The sequence below is a fragment of the Amyelois transitella genome, chromosome 11, assembly GCF_032362555.1.
Source record: "Amyelois transitella isolate CPQ chromosome 11, ilAmyTran1.1, whole genome shotgun sequence".
Classification (NCBI taxonomy): Eukaryota; Metazoa; Arthropoda; class Insecta; order Lepidoptera; family Pyralidae; genus Amyelois; species Amyelois transitella.
The window spans coordinates 7186513-7212142 of record NC_083514.1 but is presented as its reverse complement, the minus strand read 5'-3'; the positions used below and the strand labels follow the sequence as shown (position 1 = coordinate 7212142).

The window sequence follows — 25630 nt, the reverse complement described above, 5'->3', positions numbered from 1 at the left end:
TCAGATCTACATTTGTCGTTTGTAGGATCTACCTACCTACGTGGTAAATTAGTCTCAAAAAAAAAACATATCAAATACATATTTGTATTATCAATGTATGTATCAAATACATATTGATTAAAAAATTGTTAAATACAAAAGTATTGATAAAAATATTTGGTACTCGTATGACTCTTGCAAATTATTCCTACATATAACATTGACAAATGTTTTGAATTTCATCACATTCACATTCATATTCATATTTTAAATATACCTACCAACTTTCCGAACTCTCGTGGTATACTAGGAATTGAATCTCGAATTCTCGATTTGCTCCATCGTTACTATTATAATCATAATCTTTAATTTTAGATAATTTTAGATACTCACGGTCGATTGACATTTATCTTTGCATCACTACGAACAATCTTTTTTTATTACTGACTGTCGCACATGGATTAGGCTAAGATCAAAAACCATGCTGCCTCGTCTTGTAAGTATACGCACAAAACTCTGCATAAAATCCATTCATATAGTCACATCTATATACCTTGAGGGATTAACAGAGCCAACAGTCTCAAAAATACTGAAAGGTTACGTTAGCTTTATAAAAATTTAATCTCATTTATCCAGCGACTCGCACTAACTTCGCTCGTAGCATTTATTTATATAAACCTTCCTCTTAAATCAATCAATTAATTTAAAAAAATGCTTGTAAATCCGTTGTGTAATTCCGAAAATTAGCGTGTACAAACAGATTTTTTTTTCAAATTCATGCTCGGTATATTATATAGGTACTAATATTATATAGCTGAAGTTTGTTTGTTTGTTTGAACGCGCTAATCTCGGGAACTACTGGTTGGAATTGAAAAATTATTTTTGTGTTGAATAGATCATTTATCGAGGAAGGCTATATAACATCGCGCTACAACTAATTAGGAGCGAAGAAATAATGGAAAATGTGAAAAAAAACGGGGCAAATTATTCAATTTTGAGGACTTCAGTGATGCCCAAAATAACTATTCCACGCGGACGAAGTCTCAAGCACAGCTAGTTTTAAATATACTTAATGTACCTACAGACAATATTTTACTGTCTTGTCAAATGTACATATTGTTGATAATAAGCGTCTGTTTAAAAGAGGAAACTGACTGACTGTGCTCCGTTGTACTCATAGTCAAAACACAGAGGTACCTCTGACTAGGTTTTAAATTTGGCTTAGGTGGCCTAGGGATGCATTAAGAAAGAATTTTCCAAAATCCTACGAAAAGATAATTTATGGTGTTTATAGTTTTAAATGTGCGTACACCTACTGTGTGATAAAAACAAAAAAAAATTTTTCGGAATCTGGAACAGCTGATGTAGAACCTATAGGAAATATCGAAAAAACGTCTTAACATAAGTCGTTCAACCTGACGAGCATTTTCTGTTACCGAAAAAAATGGAAGATCTGGATCATGAGATGTGGAAGCCAAAGGGACCAGCTAGTCTGTAATATGTACGGAAATTACGTCTTACGAAAAGTTCTTCAACCTGATGATAGTTTTTGAGTTTATTCGTTACAAACAAAAGTATGAATCTCTTTTTCTCTGCATAATGATAGTACGGATTATTAAATAGTTGCTGTCGTCAACTGTATGTGCACTAGGGCTTCGCTGCCGTGAGAATTTTGGGCTATAAAGTATTTTTCGTTAATCCAATTTATGTCCTACGTAATGCCAAATTTCGTAGAAATTTATTTTGGGGAATTTGGTTAAATTTAATTACCTTAAAGTGCCGTGTGGTTCCTGGCACCAGCACAAAAGAGAATAGGACCACTCCATCTCTTTCCTATGGATGTCGTGAAAGGCGACTAAGGGATAGGCTTACAAACTTGGGATTGTGTCTTTAAGCGATGGGCTAGCAACCTGTCACTATTTGAATCTCAATTCTATCATTAAGCCAAATAGCTGAGCGTAGCCTTTCACTCTTTTCAAGACTGTTGGCTCTGTCTACCCCACCAGGGATATAGACGTGACCATATGTATGTAAGTATGTATGTAATTACCTTAACCTTCGTATTTCCAATAACACGCAAACGGAGTTGCTGGTTACTGCCAGCACGAAATAAGACAGTAAAAAGTGTCTGTACAGTAATGTATGTATTTTTAATTTTTCTCACAATTTCTTTTATCTGTATCAATAAAGACACACTACAATCTATTGTAGTTTAATGAAGCAATGTAATTAATACCAGTATGTAATAATGGTTAGCTAGGTAAGTATTTAAAATAGTCACGTGAATAGGGTACTACTTATAGAATTAACTGTAAGTCTATCAAAGATATGTATAATTGTAGTTTGTACAGGTTACTGGAAAAGCAACCTATCCGCGGAGGGAGTCGCGGGCATCAGCTAGTTGATACATAAGATTAATTGGGTAGTTAGGTTATTATACTATAGGTATTAACCTAGGTGGGTGAGCGTCGGTGGTCGAAACGATAAGGTCCGGTCAAAATGCATGTGGCGCAAAAAGGCACAGGTTCGAATCCCGCCTCCAGAGTGGTGAAGATGCAACTGGCACTTAAGCCAAAAGGAAGAACTTAGGTATCCAATTAAGGTTATTTCTATGTAGAAGGACAGACAAAATTAAAACAATACTTAGTAGGTAGGTAGGTAGTAGGTAGCTTTGTATTATTTTTAAAATGGCACTAAACCGTCCTAGCGTCAGTCTGAATTACACTTGGTCGATGTCTTAAATTAGATATCTTCCATAAACTTTTCTACGATTTTACATTTATAGGTATAAGTAATACCTAAGTAATATACGGAACCCTATTAATAGATCTACGGTAGTACACACATACATATAGTCATATCTATATCCCATGCGGGGTAGACAGTCCCAACAGTCTTTAAATATTTACAATATTTATTCAACGAACACCATACAAAAAAAACAAACAAAAATACAAGTAAGCACAGGAGTTCCTGAAATGGTACCTCCTCAGCCACTCCTCCTCCTCAGGTGTGCCACTCATTCAAGGGACACAAAGAAATGATGGAATTGAGATTCAAATAGTGATCGGTTGCCACCCCATCGCCTACAAGGAATCTCAAGTTTATAAGAATATTCCTGAGTCGCCTTTTACGACATCCATGGGCAAAATATGTAATAGTTCTAGTGCCGGAAACCACACGGCGCGGTAGAAAGTAGTAACCAACGACGTCCGACTTGCATAGCATTGGAGCAATGGGTAGGTAGATATAGTACCTACCTAACCTAACCCACCGCTACCTACGTACAAATGCATGTGGATTTTTATGGACATTCGCAGCGTGACTCACAGACCGACCATAGCGCTTCTTACATTCACTACTCGAAAGGAATGTTAAAAGAGACTTTAAGATCGTAGGTATAAATTTAAGCTTTTGTTATTTCTGCTGCTTAATGGTTGGTAGTGGCGTAGGCTAGGTTTGGTGTTAAATAGATCCTACCCATAGATAGTTAGCCATACGTATATTTACGCGAGACAGCGCTAGTATGCGCGCCATCCCGTAAACACGTACTACGCTACACCCACACAAATATAATTTTACGAGACGGCCACTACTCACTCGTTTCATTCATCTACCGAACTAGACCTCTCTTTCTATCCCATTCACACAAATTGAATGAGCGTATGTAAGAGTGCGACAGAAAATTCCCACTACGTAATGGCGTTTGTTGAACCGATTCGCAGCGGCGCGTCGTCTCGTCGGTCGAAGTCTCGTACTCGCTCCCTCGCTCGCGCAGTGTTGGAGCGCGCGTCCGAGGCGTTCGACTTTCGAGTGGCGACGTGACGTACGCCAGCATACCGTGTATGTCTTCATTATTGATGCAAAAGTTCCACGATGGTAGATCATAACGAGAAATTGTTAAAAGTGTTACAGAAGAAAAGTGGAAATAATATTTGTGCAGATTGTGGAAGCGATGGTACGTTTAAAACTTGTGATTCCTTCTAATTTAGTCGCAATGTTTTCCTTGTGAAGCGTGGTATTTCCATGGGGTGAATAGGCGGGGGGCGTAAGTGTCCATGCTTTGGAGTTCAGTGACCTTCGTAAAATGCATTCAATGAAAACAAATTATCGACTATCCGAGCTTGCGAGGATGATTCAAGAATACATTTAACATAATACGTCAACCTATTTTGTTCCGGTTGTGATAGTCTCTTCTACCTACTTACGCTACATTAATTTGAAAATTGATTTTGTGCAACCAATAGCAGAAGAGTAGGACGACGATGATAATGTTTTGTTTATAAGTGTTTGTTGTTGCACGATTTGTGACGTGGTACCTTCTTACTATCATAAATATTATGAATGGTTGGATTGGATACTTGTTTGGTATTACTAACTAGTTGACGTCCTGTTCTTTACAAATGATATACGACTGCAGAGCTCTCACTTCCTTGTTTCTCGCATTGCTGCGTCATACTGAGTAGCCTACGCTAAATATCAGTATAGTTGTTTGTTTACCTATTTGCACTGCATTGCTCCATTGATTTTCCCCCTACTAGCTTTGCTGTTGTAAGTTACCTTCACGTTACCATGCTACCCTACATAATCTACGTCGTACATATTACGCAGTCAACGCAGAAGGTACCTACTAGTGTGCGTGCAATCGTGCAACGCAATGCACAATGTAAACATCACGTTTTACTGGTGAAACGGTAATATTGCATAAGGCATTGGTTCGGTATTAGATTAAGCATAACAAACCACTCAAAATAAGTAATACTTATTAAAAAACGATCAGTTGGGGAAATACCATTCGCTTGGTGAGAGTGTCATAACTGACCATGCTCGCTACGACGGTACAAAGAAACTACCTGGGTTGGGTAGGCAGGTAGGTACCTATCTACTTACGAGTAATGAATTATTGTGAAATTGGTAAAAATATGAAGTGAAAAAATATGTAGGTACACGTTGCACACGCATTTACTTGCATCAGGGTTTTTGAATTTAAATCTTTGTGATAAGTCTCTAGGTTTCAAATATTTTGATAGGTTGATAGGTACCTACTCGCTATTGAAATGTATTGTTATATACAATAAATTGTATTTTCCATGAAACGTGTCGTTCGTATTTTTTAAATTTTCGAATATTCCCCGAAAATGGATCCCTGACTTGTGCGAAGTTGATGATTTATTTGATTTACAATTGCAACTCGACATCGCTTTGTCTTCTTTCTTTACAATCACAACACAATGTGTGGCTGTTCTGTACGGAATCAGTATGGCATTCATTAGGCGCCTTAGGGCTCGTGCAGTGTGCCGCCGACTTCGTTTCTACGACCTCGGTCGTACGTACCGACGTGACAGACATCAAACTATCAAAAACCAGTGCATTACGGTCGACCAATGATCAGAGAATAAATGTCAGTGTTGCCAGCCGTATGATTCAAAGGCTGTCAAACACCTAGCTATTCTAGCGGTTCGCCGCGAACACTTTTGGTTTATATTGCGAAATTTAGAAATTCTATTGAAAGATTAATAAATATAAATTGACTAGCTGTTGCCAGCGGCTACGCCAACCAACCTTTCGACTAACGGGTTCGAAAGATTTACAAATATAGTATTTTCACTTTGGTATTACAAATATATATGTTTGTGAAGTCACCAAGCTAAACTGTAATATATATTACTAAAGTTGTAACAAACCATATGCTATTTGTTACAACCGCTGAGTAACGGTTGCGCCATGGTTGCGCCCAATAATACCTACTAGTCGTTTGCTAGTATTGTTGGGTGCTTAATAATAATACCTCGCAAACACTTAAATTTTTTATAAAATTGTAATTGTGTCAAAAAATACATACACAAGTTTGTACAAGGTGCCTTAAATCGCTAAATCGGCAACACTGGCGGTCGCTCAGACTGGTCGTCGGTCGCGGGCGCACTGCACTGCGCCGTTATTACACACGTTTAAGCCAGTCGGCAAGAGTCGATACGACCGAAAGCCCTTAGCATCCACCACTAGCATTGCCTCAGGCTATTCCGTTCCCGCCAAAATAATAAAAATGCAATGGCTGTTTAAATTCTCGATAACAATTTTAAAAATTTATTTTTACAACAAAGTGCTTATATACATACATACATACATATGATCACGTCTATATCCCTTGCGGGGTAGACAAAGCCAACAGTCTTGAAAAGACTGAATGGCCAAGTTCAGCTATTTGGCTTAATGATAGAACCGAGATTCAAATAGTGACAGGTGCTTATATTTGTGCCAGTAATGCCAAAATCATTCGAGAAATATTTAATTATTTTCATTAAATTGTACCTGCTACAAAACGATTAAAAATAGGTCGTAAATGCCCCAGACAGACCATTCAAACTCAGACAGATCTCAGCCTTGTGAGCGTGACCTAATTCACATTTGAGATCACGTTTTACGAACTCTACCGCACACATACAAACATTCGTTCTTAAAACGCTTACAGGTTCTTCCACTGTTATTCCGTGCAAGACATGAATAACCAAAGTTTAAACGCCTTTGATCATATTTCGCATGATAAAAAAAAATACATACGAAAATAAATTCGGGATTGGTGGCAAGCAAAAATAAGCTTTTTTATTGTTACAAATGAAGAATTTTTTGCTTTGCCAAGGCTTTGCTCTTTTAATCATTTAATTTCCAAAGAATATTGTCTTACTAACATCGTTTTTGGATTACAAAATGCCTTTATCCTATTTATTTTATTGCATGCTCGACAACATACAAGAAAGTAATAGAATACAAAAAATTTAGAAAGCTGTAAAATATTGAAACCAAGTTAATTGTTACGTATAGTAAGTACATTTACTCTACTCCCCATTTCACTGATATGAACACAATAACAATAGTTTTTAAAGCTGCATTTTGAGTAGGTAACTGGGTCTTTTGAATTAAATTATTGGCAGGAGTGGTATTAACATTATTCTCCGCCCTCTCATTGCCTCATCAGTGTATTGTGTTTTAAAGTATCCCATGGGAATAAAGACAGATGCGTTTCTCAATAGACTTTGTCACCTGCTCTGCTTTGTACAAATTTCGAGATCATTGGGTTTCGAAATAGTTACATTTTCAAATGTGGCGAGTCAACTTTCGTGAATCATTTGGAGGCTAGAAAAGAATGACGTCACTGATTTTAGATGCTATGAACCATGAACCATCTTCATCCAAAATTGTTTTGAGGAGTTGAGTTCAAACTCAACCTTAGAATAACAAAGAAAGAAAACTTGAGGATTTCAAAGACCGAAACAAAATGGAGAAAAGAATGTTAGAAGGAGGCCATTGGTGCAACTAGGAACACGCGAAAATGTGATAGTTACAAAAGTAAAGATTAAAATTTTAAATTTATCTAATATTGATGACTTACATATTTAAAGTAAGTAAGGGATCTTTCTAAAATCAGATGCTGTGTGTTACGAGATGTCCTCGAAGTGCAATCAAAACATTGTTATTACTCAGGTATAGGCATTGAGCCAGTAGTTTGTATTAGGTATCAAAACATACAAACAAATGGCTTACGTTTAGTCTGCGTAGCGTTGCGCAGCTTGAATTTCTCTTCGGCATCTAGCCATCTAGGATATTCGGTCTACGACTTCTATTACATGTCGATAGTACATAATTATAATATTATAAGAATATACTCAATAGGATATAGGTTGATCATTTAATAATTTAATACATAAAGATAATTGTAAATACATCAACCCACAGTTTACGTTTTCTTTAACTGTTAACTTTTGTGTTAATAATTTGTTAAATAAGTGTAAAAACAAAATTATATAAATCCCAACTAATATTTTAATGCGAAAGTAAGTTTGTTTATTTGTTACCTCTTCTCGCGTTATCTATTGAACCCATCTTGAAGTTTCGCATATATATGTATATGTCACCGGAAAATAATAATAACCGCAAATTTATAATTTAATTCTCGTTTTCAAAATTTTTTTGTTTTAGTAGTTGTAAAACTTAAATTATAAAACACCAAAACAAAAAATTGTCTCAAGTGTATTATTTGCCAATTGTCACTTGTTGTACTACAAACCTGCTCTAATTAACATGCCAATCAAAGTGTTATTATTTTAATAGACTTTTTCGGCATAATTTACTACGTTTAGTAGTTAGGTATGACACGAAAGCAGTTCGGAAAACCTTATGCATTATAGAAAAACAACCGTATAAAAAAACCGTATGTTTTGTGAAAATTGCTCACTCAATATTATCCAGATACAGGTATTGATTTACGTCATGTTATTTGGACACCTGGGTTTGACATTGGCAATGTTATGTTCGTAATTGAAAACGAAATGATCCAACAGCACCATGAAAACAGCAAATATATTTTAAAGTAAACATGCGTCGCGGGAACTTCTATTTTAAGTCGACCAAAGCGGAGTCCTACCTACACTTTTAGTAGTGGGGACAGTGGAATCGCAGCACACAATAAATTGTGGTGTGTAATGGAACCACTGCCCTCTATGTTGTTCTCCGACTCCGGAATTTATACTCGTATTGACGATGTTTAAATGACTTACGATCTTCAATGATTAATTACTCTAGTATCGCACTGACGTTGGCGTGAGCTACCTTGGAACGACTTGTGGAAAGTTATTCCGCTTGCTGTTTCGATCAAAATAACAACAGGAATCAACAGGAAAATGGACAAAGTGTGTTTTTCATAATTGACACATTAAAATAACAGCTTATCGCTGCGGCCATTTAGTCATAAAATGACATATTTTGTCCCGAAGACATTCGGTGAGGGCCAACATTTTTTTGTAATTTTGTATTAGAATAGTCCATCCAGCATACTTGTATTATCTACGTCAATGAACGCAATTCATTCATATCGTAGTCATAGACACGCACGCACACAGATTAGACTAGGTACGTATATCGCGCGCGTTAACGTACGCGCCATATTATCAAAGTGTGCTGTTTAACAAAAAAAATTGTAACTAGGTAGGTATCAATAACAAGATCATTTGCCAGACAAACTGAAATAAATCTTGACAGTTCGCATCGGAACAACATTTAAACGGTTGAACCGATTTTTATTGGTCATTTGCTAATAAACCCTTTAAAATTAACTAAACACTCAAACTCAAGCAAACACAGATTAAAGTATTAATTATTATGATTCGTTTATAATATGTACATATTAATTCGGAATATTATAATATAAGAAGCTAGACGAGGTAAGTACTGGTAATTATACTTAGTGGTCTGGTGGTAATTTCTCTGTATTATGGTAATGGTAATGGTTATCACCATCAATCAATAAGCACAAGGCTTTTTCATCTCATTTGATAACTTTACAACTGTGCAGAAAAATACGTGCGTTCCCGGACGGCGACATAAATTTAATGCTTAGTTTTAAATACTTACGTATTTTTTTTGTTTTATATTATTTCGATCATTATGATATCGAACCATAATTCTGAATAACATTACCTAAGATAAATTTCGATAGTACCTAACCGTTATGTTTCGTACGTACAACACCATCATGGGAAAAACAGTAAATTTGATAAATCTATTGCATGAAGGCGATAAGTGATAGACTTATGATAATTAAAGTGTTTGTCACAAACAAAGTTGTTACTCGAGTATCGTTTTATTGATATTTACGAATAACAAATTATTGTTTAATTACCTAACAAAAAACAACGATAAGTCTGTAGATAGTGTAGATAGCTGCCCTTACTGGAATAACGTCATTTTTACAGGATTCGTGTAGAAATGGACTGTCATTACATATTTACACGTAACAACAACATGCCTATAATAATCCAAAATGCGCTAGGTTCCCTAAGTTTGCGGTGATCGGGCAGAAGTCGCTTTGTCTAAAAGCCTGACTTAACCTATCCAGGATCATGGTCAAAAGGCGCACCTGGACTCCTCTCCTGAGAGGTGAGAATGTAACCGGGGTTAACGCCAGTAGGAAAAATATTCATGCAACTGCGCCCGGGTAAAATCGAAGCTCTTATTATATTTCTTCTACCCATGGATATCTGGACGTGTCTGTTGGTCAGTCACTAAGTACGCGAGAACCAATATACCTATAGGACTATAGGTATATTGACCTATAGCCTATAGGTATATTGACTCGTTCGAGAACTTGAAATCTTTGGACCTTCCGTTAGAAACGCGAGATCACCTGATTCATCAATGATCAGATAAGTATATTAATTTACTTTTGTAATCATTGATCAGTTAGGTGACCACACGTTTTTTTGTTATTGACCCAAAGCATGCCACCACTAACATGCGCAAGTACTGGTTCCTAAAAGAGTTTACTCATGTTATCGCCAAAGGGCATAATTAAGAAAGCGATGATACTTTGTTTGTTTATTTTATCGATCACCCATAATGACTCAATGTGGAAATTTGTTTGATTGCTAACTGATGTTATAACGGTGAGGAAAAACATTGTGAGGAAATCTGCACATTCAAATAACAGGATGTATTTCAAAGGACTACGATGACGGACGTGTAAAAACCTGACTTACCCAATGCAGGGTCGTAGGCGCAACCTGGGTTCCTGCCCAAAGCGGTGAGGACGCAACCAGGATAAATGCCCGGATAATGACTCGATACCTTACCTTGACTTAAAAATATATAATTATATGCTCCTTATATCATATTCTTTCTCTTTTAATCTCCAGACCCAGACTGGGCGTCATATAACCTCGGAATATTCATCTGTATGCGATGTGCCAGCATACACCGAGGGATGGGTGCCCACATCAGCAAGGTTAAGCACCTGAACCTTGATAGATGGGAGGATTCGCAGGTGAAGAGGATGGAAGAGGTGGGGAACCTTGTGGCTAAGAACAAGTATGAAGAGAGGGTGCCACCTTGCTACAGAAGACCGAATAAATATGATCCACAGTTAGTATTATAATCATTTTTCTGTTTACGTGCAGTTACTGTAAGTAGCTCAGCTTAGTTTACAGCGAGTTAAAAAAAGATGTTTTTTACCTGTGGATATCGTAAGATGCGATTAGAGGTCACTTACTAGTATAATTTTGCAACAACCAGCTTAAGCTTCAGAGGATAACATCGAGACTTTGAGAACATGCTATTATGAGAGAGAAAAATGAAAAGTTGTTCAGTTGTTCTGTAAATATTAATGAGTAAGTAATCGTTTTTAGAAAGTAATTAATAACAATATTTTAAAAGGATTTTCTTAAATTTCTATTCCGTCAAAAATTCAAGAAAATCCCAACCGGGTGGTATTCTACCACAAAGAGGATAATTATTATTATCCTTGTATTGGAAGCAAAACAAAATTACATGCTATATCTTACCTACTTCGTAATAAAACTAATATGTATAATGCTACAATGATAATTACTAGAAGTATTTATATACTCTTTAGTAGTTGAGGTATGTAGTACAGAATTGTGCTCATAAAAATGGTAAATCCCTTTAAGTGTAAAATTTAAAAAAGCAAGAATACCCCAAATTATTTTTTTTAATATATCTACACTAATATTATAAAGCTGAAGAGTTTGTTTGTTTGTCTCAGGAAGTACTGGTTCGGATTGAAAAATTATATTTGTGTTGAATAGACCATTTATCGAGGAAGGCTTTAGGCTATATAACATCACGCTGCAACTATAAGGAACGAAGAAATAATGGAAAATGTGAAAAAACGGGGGAAATTATTCACCCTTGGGCTTCAATGATGCCCAAAATAACTATTCTACACGGACGAATTCGCGAGCACAGCTACTTTTTTTATTTATTTTTTATATATATTGGTAATGTTCTCATAATTTAAAAAAATGAACGATTTGTATCGTAGGGCTTGCATTCAAAGAAACCACTACTGTATGTACTGCGATAGTGATTTGTTTGTTTGTTTGTAATATTGTTACTGTACCGAAATTTACACTATACAACACAATAGTACACAGTTATAAAATAAATAATTTGTTTATTGTCATACGTAGACTTTGCACATAATAATAAATTGATTGATAATTTTGATTGTATACTTACGAAATTGACCATTAAACCCGGTAGTTTCAATTTTCTTTTCGAATAACATTCAAACATACCTACATACAATCACGTCCTTATCTCTTACTGGGAAGCTAGAGCCAACAGTCTTGAAAAGACTGAAAGGCCACGTTCAGCTGTATAGCTTTTGGAAATAAGATACTTTATCATGTTAAAAAAAAAAGTTGAAATAAACTGGTTAACTTTCTATTCAAACATTTTTTTATTGATTATGGTATTTATTTCAACTTTTAGAATTCGCCCAAAAATATTATTGTGAAGTTTTGGTTTGATTTTGTACTACAAAAGAACCCTTTCGCATGTTTTACGTACTGTTACTGATAGATTCGATGTATTGATTACAGAGTGCTCATCGAACAATGGATTCGTGCAAAATATGAGCGCGAAGAATTCTGCCATCCAGAGCGCCAGAGTTACCTTTCTGGTACCATGGAGGGCTTCCTCATGAAACGAGGCAAGGAAGACAGTCGTTATCAGCTCAGGAAATTTGTACTAAGTGAAACTGAGGACACCTTGAAGTAAGATATTCGCAATCTAATAAATTCATTTTCGTTATTACGCTGCTCAATGAAAATCTATTTTACAAGTAATAGTTGACAAAAATAGTACTTTATTGAAACTTTATTGAACCCTAAAGCTACAGCAGAATAACAACTGAGTGCAATAATATCTACAATTCGATTTTCTTAAAATTCATAAATTACTCATATCCGTATAAATGCATTAACGTTACAATTATTATTCTTGTGAAATAGAAGTTTTAGCGATGCAGAGTACTCAGTTAACTCTCGTTCCCATAACATTCTTCCATTCATGAACCATTCAATACTCTTTGCCATTTGCTATCGTGCTTATGTTTATGCTTTGTTATTTTTTATGAATTTTGCTTGCTTTTTCTTTCGAAAATATTGAATGTTGCTCAAGCGGAGAAATTGATTTTATTCGGAGTTAAAAATATTCCTAGAATAATTTGAAAAGAACTAATACGGTTATTACTTCTAAAACAGAGAAGCTTGTAATAGGTAGTTTCTATCAGACTTATTTCATTAATTTATCCAAGAAGATTTTTACTGTTAGTTATCAAGAAAACAAACATAAAATTGAGTGTCATTTGGGAGTAAGGTCCATGTCAACATAAGGACATAAAATTTAAATCTAATGTTATAACCTTTGAAAAACATTAAATTTCCATATTACTCAATCATTACCTAGATCAAATAGTATTATCAAATTTAAAACTATGATAAGATATATACCTACTTAGTCATCGTTCAAAAACCTTATTTGCTTCTAGCGTGGAAAACAAGATGACGAAATAAGTTATCGCTTGACGTAAATGTTAGGCAGTATTTACTAGGTTTCGTCATTTTAGTAAAATGTCAGTGTGTGATAGTGTCACTAGGGAAAATCGAATGCGAAGCCAAAAACAAATATTTGGACTAGGTATACGCTGATTGACGCTGATAGGAGGTAGATACGATTTTGTAGGTGGGTTAGTGCTTCGTAGGACAACAATGGCGATGGCGTGACGACACACGAAAACTTCCACGCCTTTGCGTACGTCGAAACCTAAACAAACATTGACGTAGATAGTAGGTATACAGGTGTTAATGAACTCTGCCTCAGTAATAAATAACATGTTTGCATTTCTATTAGATACCTACCTACCTACATTTAGTAAATTTGCGTGTAAACTAATTGTAATTTTGATGCTGAATTGTGAAATCCTATTTTGGGACGTTGTTAAAATAAAAAATCTAATATTGTTTGCTCACGATGTCAAAGTCCAAACATAAATTTGCCTTAAAAATCGGTAGGCCGATCTAACGAAATACCTACTTACCTATCTATTGCTAATTTTAAATAAATGACGTCATACCTACCGCGTAGCATAAGCAAATCCAATTCCATAATCAAATTAAAATAATATTTCACGTTTTAGATTTTATTCATTACTTAAATCAAATTATTAAATGCAGATGTAAAAACTGGATTTATAAACAAAGCTACTGTCAAAACAGGAAAATAGCACCATTGTTCCCTGACGGTCTTTTGCTTACTGTTATTGTGTGAATGCAACAAATTGTTAATTAAAATTTAGCCATAAACATATCCGGACTGGTTCTTAGGTACCATCACGCGTCAGACGGCTGCGGCCGTGCCGCCAGTTGTCTCGATCGATTATTCGACCGACTTCGGATCAAAAAAATCGGTCGATGGAGGTAAGAACGGACGATGCGTTATTTATGGATATGAACGGTTTTGTATGAGCGCGATAATAGCATGAGGAAAAATTACAAGTCACTCTCGGGCCTCTATATTATTTATACAATTATTATGCTATGGAACATCTATGTTGTCACTTCGTCACATTTCATTACATTCCATTTTCATTTACCTATTTTTATTGCTTACTAATATTATCAAGCGCTCCACTCTGTGTTTCTAACACTTTTAGATTTTAAGATTTTAAAAACAATTTCCAGCTAGGTTTACTTAATGTTTTATTAAATAAGTACCTATTTGGAAAATGTTTATAAAATGTACTTATAGTATGTATTTCTGCATGTTATATATTAAGTTTCTATATGATTTAAGTTCAGTTTAATTACACGAATTGGCCAAGTGGATATCGTAAAAGCTGCGCGCAACACAGGCTTTCGTAGTTGCCCATCAGAAAAATAAATTATGCTTAGGTCCACTAATGATTGCGACATTTTACGTAAATTTAATGGTTTTTTATAATTTCCCTTAATTAAGACACGGCGACTTTTTATAACAACTTAAAAGAATAAATACATTTATAAATTTCATATAAAAGATTACAATTGTGTAACTAGGTTATAATATAACACCTGGGTTTTAACCCGAATATGAACTGTGGAAACAGAAGCAATTAAAATAATTTTTAAGATAAGAAATATTATGCAGTTTGCTCTACTTTACTAATTAAGACAATTACATATTGACAGATTGTAGGGGAATTAATACATTTTAAATTTGAAACACGACTTAGTCACACTAGTTTGGGAAATTAGTGTGAAAAGTGTGCGTTCTGAATGTTACTTTTTGTATGACGAGAAGTCCATTAACAGCAGCACTTAATTGAGATTTAAATGTATGCATATACGAGTATGCATCGACTGTTTGACAATAGGGCAATATTATTTGCTAACAATGCGTGTTTTGTATTTTGTTATTATATCGTAATTATTTTATTATGCCATAAAATATCGTGAATAACTGCAGATGTAAAGTGGGCAATAATAAAGTATTGCTCAAACTAAATCGTCATGACTAGCATGCATGACGGTCTTTCAAGGTAAAGTTGATCGTAAAATCGTACTTATTTAGATACTGTATCTGGTACCAACCAATATTATTGCTAGTACTTCAAGGCATACAGTTATTACACTAAATTCGTTGCATATCATTTATTTACTATAAGAAAAGAGAACAAATTATAAAATCACAAAAAATATATTGTGAACTCTGCTATGGCAGAATCTTGAAAAGGCTCTTTGAAAAGGTAAGACTCTTGACGGTTTCAGAGTAAGGAAAAAGATTTATGTAAAAAAATTTAGAAAATTAGTTATTAGGAACACGATTCCTGTACTATATGCGCATTATTGTAATTACGAGTAATTCTATAAAAAAGCATGTATTTAAAAGGGTGGGAAGAGTTATGAGAATTTTATTGTCATGTCTTTTGAATTATGTAAAGTGTGTCTGGTTCTTACAGCATTATTGTATTCTCATACCTATATAAAAATGAATCTACAGCTGTTCTTGTCGTGAACACCGCATTTGCGAGATCTATGAAAGAAATTCGATCATACAGCCTTACAGCTGAACGTGGTCTTTCAGCCTTTTCAAGACTGTTGGATCTGTCTACCCCGTAAGGGATATAGAAGCTACTTAATATATACGTAATCGAAAAAATACGTATCAGACATTTGTTTCTAATTTGGTAAAAATATTATAATGCTGTAAGAATTACAGTAGATAGAAGAAAGATGGACAAAATATTGCGTGTTGTGATCACGGGGCTGCACCATGCACATATGTTACATGCAGTATTTTAAAATCGGATGGGAAAAGGGAAATGTATTGTCCTGTTGAGAAAAGTTGATTAGATTTTGTTTTAATAAACGGAGCACTTCGGGAAAAGGTGTCACCACAAAAATTTACCTATACTATCATTAAGTGACTAATAAATCTTGTCTACCTTTCACAGGTACCACGTACGAGAGAATAGGGAACCAAAAGGGGTTCTCAAGTTGTCAGAACTGAACGTATGTTTTGCTCCTCCAAAGATCGGACATATGAACTCCTTGCAATTGACCTTTATGAAGGATGGCTCCACCAGGCATATATATGTGTATCATGACGATTCAGAAGTCATAAATAATTGGTAAGGTTAAAAATTGTATTTAAATTAGTGTAAAAGTGATTTGGTCCAAAAAAAGCGCAATTGTGAACTTTGTTTATAAGATGTATTTAAAATTGGTGTGAACATTGTTAATACCAATTGTAAAAATAGCTGAGAACTAAGATTGATGCAATATTTATTTATCCTATTAATTAACTTAATAATGTTTCATCAAAATCAGTAAAGGCTTGAATTTTATAAATGACTGTCGTGGCAGTCACTGACCGTTTAAATTTACATAAATGTATTGATGATTGATATTGATTGCATGAGATTTAGAATACCATCCATTGACGTCAATCATTTATTTCTTAATCATACCTCATATCATATACTTACCACCGCTTTCAAAGCGTGAATTTGTAACATAAATGTTATGTCAGTAGCCACCTTGGGGGATGCCCCAAGGTGGCCGATGGGCCATCTTGTTTTCAGAGTTTTCAGTATACCTAACATTATTATTATAATTTTAGGAATATGTATTATTATATTTATAATTTATGTAGATAATTTTTTATTTTTTACATTTCATTTACAGAGTACCCTCGCCTATAAAAAAGTATATTATACATACTTAATTGTCTACTTCAAAACGTTTTTTCCTTGTCAGGTACACAGCAATTCGTTGCGCTCAGCTGCACCTCTTGCAAGTGGCATTTCCTTCCATACCCCAGTCAGAACTCGTCGAACGCCTTCCAAAAGACTTTGCCCGCGAAGGGTTTCTGTGGAAGACAGGACCTAGGCCCTCAGATGTCCATCGGAGGCGATGGTTCACTTTAGATAATAGGAAGCTTATGTACCACGATGAACCGCTTGATGCGTATCCGAAAGGCGAAATATTTGTTGGTAAGTGATACGTATTTTTATTTTACATCAATTTATCTTTTTTTCTCCCGTTGAAAGCTTTTGGAATTAGTCGTGGTTGCGTTTTCATCTCCCTAGAGTGGAGCTCGAGGTACGGCATTGACCACGAGGTCAGGAGTCAGGTTTTTACACGAAGCATCTGTCTCGTCCGCAACTTCTGCCATGAAAGAGGTTCATACAAACATTTCAGAAGTAGGTAGATATATTGTGTGCATTGAAAAGTATAAAAAGCCTTAAAATCTTTAAAATTTCTTTTTCTATTTAAAGTTCTGACTACTCTTGATTATTCATGAAAATTGTAGCTTTAAATATATTCCGACCATTCAAAATCTCATATTAAAATCAAAAATTCCAGGACACGAGTCAAACGGCTATTACATCAAAGTATCAAACACTGGCAATGGCTGCAAGGACGCGAGGTTTCCTTTCCAGCTGGTCACCCCCGAGCGGACGTATTGTCTCGCTGCGAAAACGCACGAAGACAGGGCGGGATGGCTAGCTGTCATACAGCAAACCATACAAAGACCACTCACACCTCAGGATTCCACAAGTGAGTAACGTACCCGTTTGTGCAAAGTAACTAGTGAAAGGCAGTGTTTCTTTTCATCCTTTAGAGTACGTGGGCGACCGATCGGAGTTCAGTGTTTTTAACCGAAACTGTTCAAAAAAAAGGACGTTCACAATGCCACAGTATTGTTTGTTAATTGTTAAGAAAACCACAAAACTTGCACTTTGACCAATGGACCAACAGACGAGTGCGGGCGGAGCCGATGTGGTAAAAATATATTTTTTTCAAACGAGGGATCTAGCTAGATCGAACTTTTGTCTGCGTGTGCACCTATATTTCAAATAAAACGAAATTAGTTACATCCGTTGTAAAAACGTAACTTTATATACAAATGGTGCACATTTAACCCGCCAGTACTCGCGCTTCATTTTGGGACACTAACAGTCGCGTCCGGGTCGATAAGACCCATATATTATTTAGATGATTTAAATCACAAGACATATATTTTTAATGAAGTAATGTATTTGTTACAAATTTAACAATAAAACAAGTAATGTAATTTGACATTTTAATTTCTTTTACTGGAACAATCAACTTTATCTATAATAATAAAAATGTGCTAGAAAAAAGTTACTTTTAACATTTCACTTCAAAAAACTTAGATAATTATTTATTTTTATTAATAATTAACAACTATAATTATGTTTTCATTATAGTATCTGAGTATCTTCGTATAAAAAAAAAACTAATAAACAATAAGACAATCTTAGTTTTATAAGAATCAGCCTCAAAATCTATCACAAAAAAGTCCTATAAAGTTATCAATCTTAGAATTAAACAAATTTTTTGGTATGTTTTTTAGACTCTAATTAATCTTTTTGTTTGCAATTTTCACACACAAACATTGTATGATCTCGGCAAATAAATGCCTGACAGTAATGGCACTGAGTCTTGGTCTTCTTATCCTTTTTAGGGGGACAGAGCGAACATCGACCACGAACATTACTTACCCCTGATGGTAGAGATCTTTCTGTGATATGCATAGGTAAAGTAGTGATAGAAGACCTTTTTTGAATTTGTGACATCACCAAACTCAAAGCTAAATCTTTGAGAAAGGTGTTTGGGCATGTTTAGCCTCATTGATCGGACCAGGACGCTCTCTGATAATGTTGAGGCTTCGCGTCCGTACTGATCTGGGAGGTTCTTCAATATTCCATTAACAACTCCATTTTTAGAGAGGTAGTGTCCTTGACAAATGTAGCTCAATGGTACATCATTTAGATCAGTTCTTCTTTGAAATAAATTATCTGATGTAGGTACTGGATTTGAAGATACAAACTCAGTAGATACCTCTTCCGAAGTTTGACAAGAATTAGAATCATGTTCGTCCATTTCTAAGTAATCTTCGATTTCCGAACATTCTTCCCCTTCGATTTCATCTTTATACAATAATTTTTCAATAGTCGCGGCATCTAATCGCATACGAGACATTCTGTATACAATAATAATAATGATTTATATTTTTAATTGTAATAAAAATCACTTACATGAACCGTCGCGTAAGGGTCTAAATGACCCATACTCACTTGACACGTCCGTCCGATTCAAACGCCGTAGGCGAAATGGCCGAGGTGTGGGGTACGAGTTCACTATGAAGTCACTTGAAGGTACCTAGCGCGGCAAACTTAAACTAATAATATTATAGAAATTACGGATCAAATTCTGTAGCTCTGGGTCTTTTCGACCCATGCGCGACTACTGGCGGGTTAATAGGATAAACGGTAACTCGGTCAATAGCACTGTGACTGCATTGAAAACGAACAAGAAAGATATGATAATATTTTGAACAAAATTTGAATAACAAAATCTAATTCACAAAATGGTTTCGGTCATTGGCCTCATTTCTTTTCAGTAGCTCTACTCTCAATAACAATGGTATTGAACTTCAATTTATGGAAAAAAGGAACTCACTACGTCACATTTTTGATGTCTTAGTATATTGTTACACTATGACATAACAAATGACGATAGACGTAACATGACGAATGACGATAGAATTTGCGTAACCATCTAATAGATCACTGCCCTTGATACTTATTATAGAGTATCGTTGTAAAATATTTCCATTCATAAAAAAAATTAAGGATCCTTTATGATTGTCCATTATGATTCTTTGTGGTTTTATAACCATCTAATAGATCACTGCCCTTGATGCTAATTAATTATGAAGAATCGTTGTAAAATTCAAACATACTTTATTTTTAAAGGTCCTTATTATTTCGTTATTTATTTTTTATACTTTATTTACATGTATAACATCATCCTCAAATGATAATGCATTAAAAATGTAGGAAGTATAGTTGCAAAGTTAGTTATCAATTATAAAATACACGCGTCTACGAAATGCATTTTTTTATTAGAGATTTGTGAAAACCCCTATATGCTAATGTTACTTGTAAAGGTCAATTGTAACTATGTGCAAATTTCATCAAAATCAGTTCATTAGTTTTGGAAACCAAAGTACAAAATTTTGTAGATTGTTTATGGGTATCTTTATTAACCAAAAAAATTATTTCTTTTCAGTTGAGGCGACACTCGTTCGAAAAAGAACGACATCAAATTCCATCAATATATTCTCAGGGAGGTAGTCACCCCGCACTACCGCTTAGCGTAAGACCGTATTATAAGCAATTTAATCCTAGGGTTAACATTTTATAGCGTTGATCGCTTATAGCTTTGTATAATAGATTCGCGACGCAAATGATTAGAAACGATATTCGATGATCGTAATTTGTTTATCCCATCGATATAAACACACAAATAGGCAAGTGCGTGGCGGATATTAATAATATCTAACATTTTAGTATGATTTCTGTGTTTAAATTAATTTTATGCGTTTTGAGAATGGTTTTTTAAACAATATTCATTGAATCATTTCATACATATTGTAGATTTTAATTTATAAATACAGGAAGGACTGAATTTAATGTTGTGACCTGGCCATGCGCACAATATACTTTTAATGTACCTGTAGCAAATATATGAATATCAATCCAAATATATTAATTTTATAAGTTATACGCATTAAGCTCATCTCATTAAATCAATTTGTCAATGGTAATCAACTTGATATCGACATGCATTTTCAACACTTTAAAACTCGCGTATTTCGCATTTTTTAATGATAAAACTATAAACATGAACATATTTTTAATCGTTTTTGTGTGTGGCGGATAGGAACTTTTGTCGATATGTGACTTTATAATACTTTGTTAGGAAAAAGTTTAAGGTTAAACTTTCTAATAAAATAACTTGAATCTTACAAGCTTAGAAAGCTAAATTTCTGATAAATTTTAACAGGCAGGAAATAAAAAATAATTGCTATGTTGCAAATGCTCGTCACAATATAAAGATGTCACACTTAAAGTCACAGATTAATGATTGTAAAAACGTATTTTTATGATTTTGTCATTGTATAACCATAGTCGTATACACAAAAATTAATAAATATATTGTAAAAGACATTTTACAGGGACTGTATTATATCGTAATAAATATGTACTTGGCGGAACCGTTAATACATTATAAATGTTATCTTACCTGTAGTAGTTAAAATATATGTAAGTAAGTACATATAAAAAAGTTATGAACCTTTCTTAGACCACATTGTATTGCAATTCCTCAATTAGGAGTATTATTATATTAATGTTTCATTTTATTGTACTTCTTTATAATATTTTATTGTGGTATGCCAGGTATAATAAATAATAAAATTAACTTGTCAAGTTTCCTGTGTAAATACAAAATAGTACCTACAGAATTATTATGTATAATTAATTTTTATTATTATTTATTCAGACTGTCCTGCAAGTGTAAGAATAATCACTTTTCACACCACTTTGTTTCGTTTAATTAGTATACAAACATAAAATAATATTAGAAACATTTTCATTATGTTTTTTACAGAAGTAAACAATTATAACACTAGATGTAGTTAAAGGTATGATTTCTTTGATTTGTCAATATTCTAATGAAACACGAATATCTCCTCCAATAATGGACGTTCTATGATAATTTACCGTTACAGACAACTCTTAAATAAAAAAAAATTCTGAGGTCAATTTATAGTAAAAAAATATGCTACCTACCCATATCTTACTTAAATTTTGTAATAATTGTGAGAATTAAAAAAACAGAAAAAAAAGATTATCAATTAGTGTGTCTTAGAGCAGTCTTGTCTGACAAAAATGTAGGTAAGGCTGAGAGCTAAGTTGCCGGGCTAGGAAATAATTATATTGTGTAAGCTAAGTGTCTAGTTGAATATGTACCCCGTTTGCTCATTATTTATTTGTAAAGGTATGATTTATTTATTCAGCTTCGGTTTTATCGTTGTTGAAACGCCAAATAGTTACGTATGGTTTGAAAGTCTTCAAATTAATATTAGGTTCAAATAAAATCGAATTTACAATTTAATATTCAATAAAAAGAATGATTTGATGTTTTTCTGTAAATAATTAAAAAACCGTACGCATCATGAATATAAAACAAAAAAAAATTATTTACTACTATTGACTGAAAATATATTGGTATTCATTAATCAACTTTGCATTAATATTGAGCACTTTAATAATTATATTTTATTCAGCAGGTCATTAGTAAATTTTTACACGCGCAATAAACTTTTAAACTGTATTATCTGAATGGTCGGTTGATTTAGTTTAATTTTAATGCAATAAGGTAGTGTGCACTATCACAATATATAATTAATACTCTGGAATTCGGGCTTTAATCATAAATGTACGATTTTAGTAAATTGTATACAACATGCGTAAAAATGTTTATATTAATAAAATAATATCTAATTATAAACGACACCCATCACAATATTTAGTAGAAAATATTGACTGATTTCGCATCGGTTTTATTGAATAAGTCTTAGTTAAATAAATAGTAAGTACATATTAACAATATTGTAGAGGATAATAGGCAAAAGTACCATTAAATATAGAGGCCAATATATTGGAACAATGTAAGAATGCTATACCTGCATCATAATGGATGTTATTATTCTGTCTCGAGCAATAATACGCTGTCTTACATATTGTAATTTTTTTTATAAACTAATTCGCAAGCAAAGCAATAATTCTTAGTGACAAGTAGTATCAACGATATTTTTGTAGAAATTTTGGGAAGAACATTTTGTAAGTTATCATGCAATACAATATATCTTAGTTAAGATCTATAGTTGAACACTTTGAGGGGTCAATTTTTATGTATGAGTGAGGTACATTTCACCCAAATTTGATAAAAACATACGTTTTATTGTCTTTAGTGAAATAACAAGTCTAGAGAGAAATAAAATCACGTTACACATACCTAATATCTGTAGCAATCGAATAGCGGTATGATATTTGCGTCTATAAAGTATAAAGAAATACACAACAGTTCAATCGAATAGATATCTAGCTAACTTAAAAAAATAAGTATATTTCATATTATGATAGTCTTACATGTAAAAGCTAGGAAGCTACCAAAAATATGGTAGAGTAGTAATATTTTATAATTATAATTTCTATTATAATTAAATTTGATACAGAAAATAAATGCTTGATAAGTATTAGGTTAAGGTGCATGAATATAATTCATTTAGTGGAAAAAGTATTTAATAGCTTAGTGTGTTAGGGCTGATAGAAAGGAGTATACATAATATTATTTAACGCCCCGGTTACCATTCGTTTATTGACTAAACTCGCTCATCATTTGCTGATCTGAATACTTGATAAAAAAATTACGAGACTAGGCCAATTAGGTTCAATATTAAATTAAATACATATAAAAACTATAAATTTTAAAAAAGGTGTACAGACTGAAAATTCTCAATTTTGTATTTCCCTTATCTGATCCAACATAGATAAGTAAAGATGCTGATATTTTTTTTCTGAAACAATCTCACATAAGTAACTTTCTTTTTTATAATAAGCGGCCTTAATTTTATTTGCGCAACGCAGACATTGCAAGTTGATTTTCGATCACATACCTAGTTAGACTTGAAACTTTATATCAGCAAATGTATACAGTTTATGGAAATTATATAAATAACTTAGGCACTAAATCCCAACCTTAGTTATGAGCGGAATGTCACAGACACAGCTACATATGTGTAGAGTTTTTGATGATTCGACCAGGAAAATGGGTCAGCTACAAAATATTGAAATATGTATTTATTTTATTATTCTTTGTATGTCAGGAAAACTCTGTCCGATCCGCAAGTAGATTTTCAGTAATATGAAAAAACAAATGTGGTCGGTAACTTACATGGCCATAACAAGTGCCGATTTTTTTTACCTAAAATAGGTTTACTATTCATGTAAATCACCCAAGATGCATTGGCCTGAGGCTGATGTTTATACCTACAAAAGTTATCAAAAGTCGTCCTACTATCGTGTGGCGGTAAGCAACGTTTACCGAAATTGTGCTAAGATGCAGTATTTTTAGTTAAATTTACTTCGCGTACAGCGGATACGGCGGCGATTTAACGACAAACAACAGGGTAGCCACATTGAAAACAATCTAAATAGGTATAATGAATATTTTGTGGTTTAGAAATTTTTTGTAAAAAATGTGCTCTTATTTGACTCTTAACGAATTCACATACGATATAAGAGTGTCAAAATTATAGTGAAGTTGATGACCTTTCTCTTCTTCACTGTAATAAATAGTTTACTATACATATTAATGTTATTAACAAAATTAAATCTAGTTCCAAGATTATCTGAAAGTGATTAGTTATGTATCGCTTAAGAACTGAGGTAGGTTGTATTTTAACTTATGGTCTTATATTTTTAATAATCTCCATAAATATAATAAATAATTATTTTCAATAATGTTGTCCAGCCGTACATTATGATTTGTAGCTTATAATGCTTTTTATTCTACTAAAATTAGAGTAATTCCATGTTTTATACAAAAAGTAAGTTTTGTAGATCTTTGTTTAACCAAATTTTACTGCCACTGGTATGCTATGCCCGTTTAGTTAAGGTATTTTTGTAAATTTATTTTATTATTATGACAAATTATGTGATGGACAGTCGCACCTTGCTTTAGTTATAAATACTTAAGTTAATGTAAATTATTTATAGAAAAATTACCAAAACATGCCTCGCTTAAGTTTTACATTACGATTTGTTGTAAATAATCTAAACAATATTTATAACGAGCTGTAGCATAATACATAAAATTATTATTCTTATAAAATAAATAAAGTTTTCACCGGCTAATCTACTGTTTCAGTTTTTCCTCTTATAAATCAATGGACTTCAAATAAACGGGCGGTAATAACTAGACGGTTAAAAAAAATCCTTCGATTTGATGCGATTGACCGGTTAAATGTAAACCGACTAATAATTTTTTCAAGGAATGATTCGGAGTTGACTCCATAACCACTTGTGAAAATGGGAACTTGGATAAATTGTGGGAACTCTTAAAATTTTTGGCAGTGATTGTATTATTAATAATATATTATTTCTAAAACTAAACAGACATTTACTGTCTACTACTATCTGGGAGTGTCGAATCCACACTAATACAGAGAAAAGACTTGTATTTTTTATGCTTGTAACGAATAAACTCAAAAACTCACGTTTTCCTCATGGACCAAATGATATGCATCACTAGTGCCATTAGGATTTTTTTAAATTAATTATTCCCGTAGACACAACTACATACTTTAAACTAAAGAACCGATTTTGATGACAGTACACAGATAGATAGACCTCAAGGAATGACATAGGAATAAAATA

The 25630-nt window shown here is 33.6% G+C and overlaps 1 protein-coding gene across 1 annotated transcript; it reads left to right on the top strand.

Annotated features, from left to right (window-relative positions):
- Window positions 1–3750: 3750 nt before the first annotated feature.
- On the top strand, window positions 3751–25098 carry LOC106135142 (arf-GAP with dual PH domain-containing protein 1). The gene is made up of 7 exons (XM_013335358.2): window positions 3751–3937; window positions 10665–10890; window positions 12372–12545; window positions 16265–16441; window positions 17070–17305; window positions 17679–17873; window positions 20415–25098. The coding sequence occupies exons 1-7, from the start codon at window positions 3856–3858 to the stop codon at window positions 20477–20479; spliced, it is 1155 nt and encodes a 384-aa protein (XP_013190812.1). The 5' UTR covers window positions 3751–3855; the 3' UTR covers window positions 20480–25098.
- The last annotated feature ends 532 nt before the right edge of the window (window positions 25099–25630 follow it).